The 7139-nt window shown below is 30.9% G+C and overlaps 1 protein-coding gene across 1 annotated transcript; it reads left to right on the top strand.

Moving 5' to 3' along the window:
* Nucleotides 1-351: 351 nt before the first annotated feature.
* Nucleotides 352-5799, top strand: LOC112525220 (sodium transporter HKT1-like). Its single transcript, XM_025135247.1, has 3 exons — nt 352-1427; nt 4092-4310; nt 5353-5799. Exons 1-3 carry the CDS (start codon nt 367-369, stop codon nt 5549-5551), a joined length of 1479 nt encoding a protein of 492 aa, XP_024991015.1. The 5' UTR covers nt 352-366; the 3' UTR covers nt 5552-5799.
* Nucleotides 5800-7139: the final 1340 nt, after the last annotated feature.

Here is a 7139-nt window from a genome sequence, read left to right as displayed (position 1 = left end):
TGTACGAAATAACAAATGTAAAAACGCGTTGTTTATATGATGTTGTTTCATATACGAAACAACTGCTTTTTTTCCACAAACAAAATATACAGTCATTAATATTTTACATATGGAACAACTGTACGTAAATATTACATTTCTATATGTGAAATAAAACATTATAAAAAGATTTCTATGTTTTATACAATTTATAGGATTTACAAAAATAAAGATTTTAATTGAAATCCATCATCTCATGAAAAATTCCACTTATACTTGATTGCCACGAATATGGTATTCCCCTAACGTTATAAAAAGGTGTCTGAATTCTCTTCTATATAATTTAAAATCATTGATCCTCTAAATGCAAAGCAAAATATTACGAAAATGATGATTGCTCCCACTATTTTCGTAAGAAATACATACTTGTGTTCCTTTCTTCATGCTCTACTACTTCGAGTGGATCTTCTTTGGCTACAACTCTATTACTATGCCACCCTATTCGTTTTAGGCTTCTTCGTTTTGGCCAACTTGGAACCAAGAGATCCCCTTCATCGCCCCAAAAACTATGATCTTTTCTTCACCACCGTCTCAGCTGCAACTGTTTCTAGCATGGCCACAGTTGAAATGGAGGTTTTCTCGAATACCCAACTATTTATCTTGGCGATTCTGATGTTTTTGGGAGGAGAAGTTTTCACTTCAATGCTTGAACTTCAATTCAAAAAATTCAAGTTATTGGAGACGAAGAAGACTCACTTTAACTCTAATGGTTGTACAGATCTTGAGAATGATTTGAACTCTTTGAAAACCAACACAGATTTGAAGTACAATTCCATGAAGTTGTTAGGGTTTATCATCCTATTTTACATCCTTACTGTGCATATAAGTGCATTTCTTCTAGTTTCTCTATATATAAGCCTTGTTCCATTGGCAAAAGAAGTTACAAATAGTAAAGGTGTTAGCATACCCGTATTCTCAACTGTTACCATAATCTCTACATTCAGCAACGGTGGCTTTCTCCCAACAAACGAAGGTATGATGGTTTTCAAGAAAGATTTAGGTCTGCTACTTATTTTGATCCCACTGGTTCTTCTTGGAAACACATTGTATCCTGTRATCCTTCGAGTTATWCTGTTAATTCTTGGTAAGGTGAGTAAAAGGGAGGAACTGGAGTACATATTGAAAAACCATTCGGAKATGGGGTACAACCATTTGTTATCAGGGGTCCGGTGTCGGTTTCTTGTTCTAACATCTATAGGGTTCATAAGTATTCAGTTTATTCTTTTAATAATTATGGAATGGAAATCTGATATCATGGARGGGTTGAATCCTTYGGAGAAAGTAGTAGGGTCTTTATTTCAAGTTGTGAATACGAGGCACGCCGGTGAATCGGTGTTTGATCTTTCCCTCCTGTCTCCAGCAATCATTGTGTTATTCATCACGATGATGTAAGTCCCTCTTTGCTCTCTCCAAACTTCAATTCTAGCTTCATTTAAACATGTTCAAATCTAATATATATATATACATATATATATATATATTATATATATATATATATATTATATATATATATATATATATGATGAGTACGCTATATAACACTCCAACGTGATTAGAAATGTGATTAGCTAGTTTATACAAAACTGGCATCCGGATTTCGATTAGTGAACACATGCAACATGTTTCAAAAATTAAAATTGAGAATGAATCGAAACGGATAGAAGATAGTGAATTAGTTGATACACGTCACTTGCTTAATATATATATATATATATATATATATATATATATATATATATATATATCAAATAATGTCTGTCCTCATTAATTTGTTTGTGGACTGAAAATTGAAGGAAGAAAATGGAGGGTCCTACAAAAAACATGGTCATAAATCCATAATAGAATGCAACTACACCCCAATAATTGTTCCTCATGATGAAATATCATAATCATCAAAACTTACTAAAAAGATAACGAATATTCCCCTAATAACAATAACATGATCTCAACTTTCTGAAAGAGTTGTCTTGAAAGATTTGGGTATTATTTCRAAAGAAAAGAGCCTTTAGATTTTCGTATCTATCTTTTATATTTATATTSTGCGTTTTAGTCAAAATTTGGATTYGGACCACAAAATAAACTATTTATAGTAATGGTTCATAGAAAGATAAAAGAAATTAAGAGAACTTCAGGGTTGGATATTAAAATATGCAAACAAAATATTGAAAGTTAATGATAGTCTCAATATTGATCAATCTTCATGTAAGCATCAAAATCATCAATGGCAGAATGATATTTCTTGTAAGAACTTAGAAGGAGTAGAGAGAGAAAGTCAACAATCAAAACTTGGTCAAACTTGTATATACGAATCATATGTTTACAATGAGAATCCTTCCTAAATTTACCAAGCCAACACCCATTATATAGGGTCAAACTACAAGACAAAGGTCAAAGTCAAACTGTCTAAGAAAAGTCAATATAGACAACTTTATCTTTCAAGACGAATATAATTTTACAATGAATTTCATTCCTAACAGTTAACTACAGTTATTAATATGTTGTCAAACGTATACAATAACTTTAAACATATACAATTGTTATAGAGACTAAAAGAATTCTGATTATTCAAACAATTAAGAAAAGAAAAACTATTGTCAAAACCTACATTAATAATGGGTAATTAATTGAACAAATACAAAAAAATGTTTAGTAAAAAAAAATGTTTAGTAAAAAAAAAACGTTTCTTGTCCAAAAAAAACGTAAAGTTGCATTTTATAATTTTTTTTTCCTTAGAATCAGTTGAAATCTTTCAAGTTATTACGTCTTTAATAGTATTTTGATTATTATATCAGTATAACTGTTATAACTTATCTACAATTATTTGATAATTCAGTTTAATAATGTCGCACGATATTTTAACTTATGAAACTTGATTATCGTATTCATAACAAAAAATTGTCTATCATAACGAACAAATTTTGATATGCAACTATCACACATTAACCATATTTAATATCTAATACTTTGATTGCATATTTCAATGCCGAATTCCAAAAATATGTGAATTTCTTTTGGTTACCTTTATTTTTCTACACTTTTGGGATTTTCTATCATAAAAGTCATTTTATCAATTTAAAAGTTTTTTAAATAAATATAAAGATTTTTATTTATTATGTACACTTTAATTTAAGAAATTTGATTTGTTACTAAATACATAAAATATTTTTGAAAAGGAATTTTTTTCAAAAAACGGATGTAAATCACAATTAATTTTAGAGTGAATTACACTTTGGTCCCGATTGTAGTCTATCCAAAATCTGGTTTTCATACTTGATGGTCCATAAAAGATAGACTTGTCTCTCATAACGGTTGCTAAYTGAGGTGTTAACTCTAGACACCTGATTTGTTCCTCATAATGGTTGTTATCCCTCGTGTTTAGTTKCCATCATTGAGTTTGGAACCCTGAACAGACTGCCGGTGATAAGCCGGAGGAAGGTGAGGATGACGTCAAGTCATCATGCCCCTTATGTCCTGGGCGACACACGTGCTACAATGGCCGGGACAAAGGGTCGCGATSCCGCGAGGGTGAGCTAACTCCAAAAACCWRTCCAAATGCTTCGGRGAGTTGAAAATAARCATAGATCCGGAGATTCCCGAATAGGTTAAYCTTTAAGATGTTAATTCTRGAGACCCTGAATATTATGAAATTATGAAATTGAAAAGTTAAGAAACATGGATATGAATAATTCCTTTTTTAAGGACCAAATCCAAAATTTTGAGCAAATAATAGGACCAATAGTGTAATTCAATCAAACATATATTATTGAAAAATATATTGTCTCTGTCTTTTATTTATGATTGATAACTCATATCAGATATTTTACTTTGCTATATTTGGAAATGTCATCAATAATTAAACATTATAATAAAATTAACTACATAGAACTTAMAAAATGTCTAATTATTCTAATAGACTGTTTAATAGGAACAAACAAATTTATGTCATATGTAAGAYAATTACAATAATTTATATAACGTTCTTTTTAAACATTTTAATAAATGTCTATTTATACCGGTGTATCTTTTAATAATTGAGATTGGATATTATTTAGGTACCTTCCACCATATACATATTTCTTGCCAAGAGAAGACAAAACCAGTAAATGTAATGAAGAACAAGAGAAAGGTTTGATTGGCTTCCTGTTCCTGATCATTTCACCCCTCACCTTGTTGGTCATCGGAATCATGCTTATTTGTATCTCAGAAGGTGAAAATATGCGCAAAGACCCCCTCAACTTTAGTGTCTTAAACATCATATTTGAAGTCGTCAGGTCAGTTTCAACTAAACTATCTATATGTGGTTGTTTAACTCACTATAACAAAATCGGGTTTATAGAATGCTAAAAATATTTAAGGGCTGTTTACCTAAATGCTTTCCCAGTAAGCGTTTACCCTTGGGAGTCAACATTGTAATTTATTTTACCAGGTAAGATTGTAGTACATCAAAATGGTGTCGTATGCAACAATTTATCCGGTAAGCGCTTACCCGGGTAAGAGTCGTTACTCTCACTTACCGAGTAAGACTCTTCATCTTTATCATTGGTCTTACTGGGTATAAAATTTTACTCCTTGTCATGTTCATCCGTTAAGAGTAAGCACCTATCGGGTAAGCGTTTAGCAAACGGTTCCTAAGTGTTCTAAGCACATCTCAAACAACTTCTCAAAACTAGAGTAAACTGAGGTTTTTTTATTTTTGCTCCAAATGAAGAAAATAGGAGAGGGAGTAGATTTTTTTTTCTTTCCAAATTTGCATAATTCTTCAGAAATCAATTGGAAGACGAGAGATAAAAATAATTTTGTTATATTATTTATATTATTAATATAATTAATGTTAAAATGTTTAAAATAGTAAAATGGTTGAAGTTGTATGTAAACCTTTTTTTTTTTTTTGGAGATTTTTACTTTTATATTTTAGAAAAATTGGGTATATACTCTTGGAAATGCTTTAAGAGATTGTTTTATAGGACTTAGATTTATAAGACCAAACAATTGTATGTCTTATCTAAAAGTGTTGCAATAAGTTCATAGGACGTTTATGGGATTCTTAACAAGTTTTTTATGAAACTTTTGAAATAAAACATCTTATTAACTTTATACATGACATTTTTTTCTAAAATGTCTTGTAAAAAAACTAACATGACACTTTATTTTAAAAGTGACCTCGAAACTTGTTAAGATACCCAAAAAGGTTATGTGAATTACGTAGGACGCACAACTGTTTCATTGTATAAACTTAAACTCGATAAAGCAGTCTACCAGAATACTTTTGACTTCCGATTATTATTTACTTATAATAAGATTTTATGCATGTAGTGGGTATGGAAATGTGGGGTTCTCCATGGGATATAGTTGCAAAAGACWWCTTCAACCTCATGAAAACTGCAAAGATGCATGGTATGGGTTTGCTGGAAGATGGAATAATACYAGCAAACTCATCCTTATTGTGGTGATGATATTTGGAAGACTTCAAAGAATTCACAAGAATGGTGGTAAAGCATGGAAGCTATCTTGACTTAATAATTAAGTTGCCTCAAATCTCTTGTGGATATAGAGCTTCATGTGTGCTACTTTTTCTGAGCTTAAACAAGGGGTTGTTTGCTTTTGTCTTCGTTATGTCAAACCTTGTGTGGGTTAAGTTTTATGTCCGATAAATTTGTCTGTCTGGATAAAACTCTGTTGTTGTTTGAGGTAGGCAAAGAGAGTGAGGGTTAGATTATTTCTAGGACATTTTTGATATTGATTGGTTTGATATATAGACAAGTGAAGAGTCTTGGCTTATTCCATTTAGACATTTAGGCTTAATGGCTGAATGGTTAAACTGTAAAGAAACAATCTTGTATGACTGAGCAAATAAGCCACCTAAAATATTAAAGTAAGTAAACAACCCTTACATAGTTATGCCCCGATTGAAATGGAGTTTTAAATATGAGTAATTGTGCCCATTAAGTAAGTTGACATAGAAGATATAAACACATTTTTATAAATGTATTACAATAAGATATAGCTTGCCAAAAGAATAACCAGAGTTTCATGGTATATCTCTAAAGTGGATCACACGTTTGATACGAAGGAAAGTCAATGTGCATGGTTTGACCCGGGGGAGGGGGGGGGGGTTAATTGTATTGATTTGACGAATAAATACATTTTCCAAATGAAATCGACCTTGATCTTTTCAGTGTTTAAAATGAAAACCACGTCTTACACCCGACATGTTCAGTCGGCATCGTATATTTTTTCCAATTTTTAGAATTTGATTTTGATTGTCCTTTACTCTTTTTTCTTGGTTTTCAATTTCAATTCCTAATGCATCTAGGTGACTTCTAGTATTGAGTAATATATTCTACAAATTAAAATTAACCAACCAAATTAAAATCAAACACTAAAATTTAATAAATGAAAATAGACTAAACAAATTAAACATCAACTAAGGTTTGAACAATCAATCAACTATTATTCCACAAATAGGCAATAGCTAATCTTGTCCAAAACTGAAGAAAAAACTACAGGAATTTATATTTAAAACTGAAATTGTAACATCCAAGATATAAGAATCGGTTTGATAAGTATAGCTTTTGGGAATTGGGGTTGACTATTTAATAATTGTGCCACTAATTCGGGTATTGTCGTATTGGATTGATACCCTGAACTATGGAGTTGAAGCGACATTAGAAAATTAAAAATTTAATACGGACTATACATTAAAAAGAAGAATCGAACCTGCAACTTCTAAAAGAGGCAAGATTTAATCCAACTATCTAAAACATCTCATCTATTTTGAACTTGTATTACAAATCGATTTTAATAGAAGCATTTCACGGCACCATTCAAAATCAAGCGGATACACTTTTAAGACCCCTAGTTTTTTCTATTAAGACGAGTCAATTGAGCGATAAGCCGTGCACAAATAGTCGTCTTAGTAGGTCAGCCCCTTATTACTACAGTTAAGGGTAGTTTAACCTTTTGTATTCTATTTGTTGAGTTGATAAGTTGTAGGTGGTTGATTCTCTTTTACATGTTGTAAGTTTTTTAAGTATATAATATTTATATACAGTAAATATAATAGATAAACTAAATCACCCTTCTTACATTTAGTGAGGTTT

The sequence above is a fragment of the Cynara cardunculus genome (genome assembly GCF_001531365.2).
Source record: "Cynara cardunculus var. scolymus isolate 2C chromosome LG 13, CcrdV1, whole genome shotgun sequence".
Classification (NCBI taxonomy): Eukaryota; Viridiplantae; Streptophyta; class Magnoliopsida; order Asterales; family Asteraceae; genus Cynara; species Cynara cardunculus.
The sequence above is the reverse complement of the archived record's forward strand: the minus strand, read 5'-3'. Positions and strand labels throughout refer to the sequence as shown.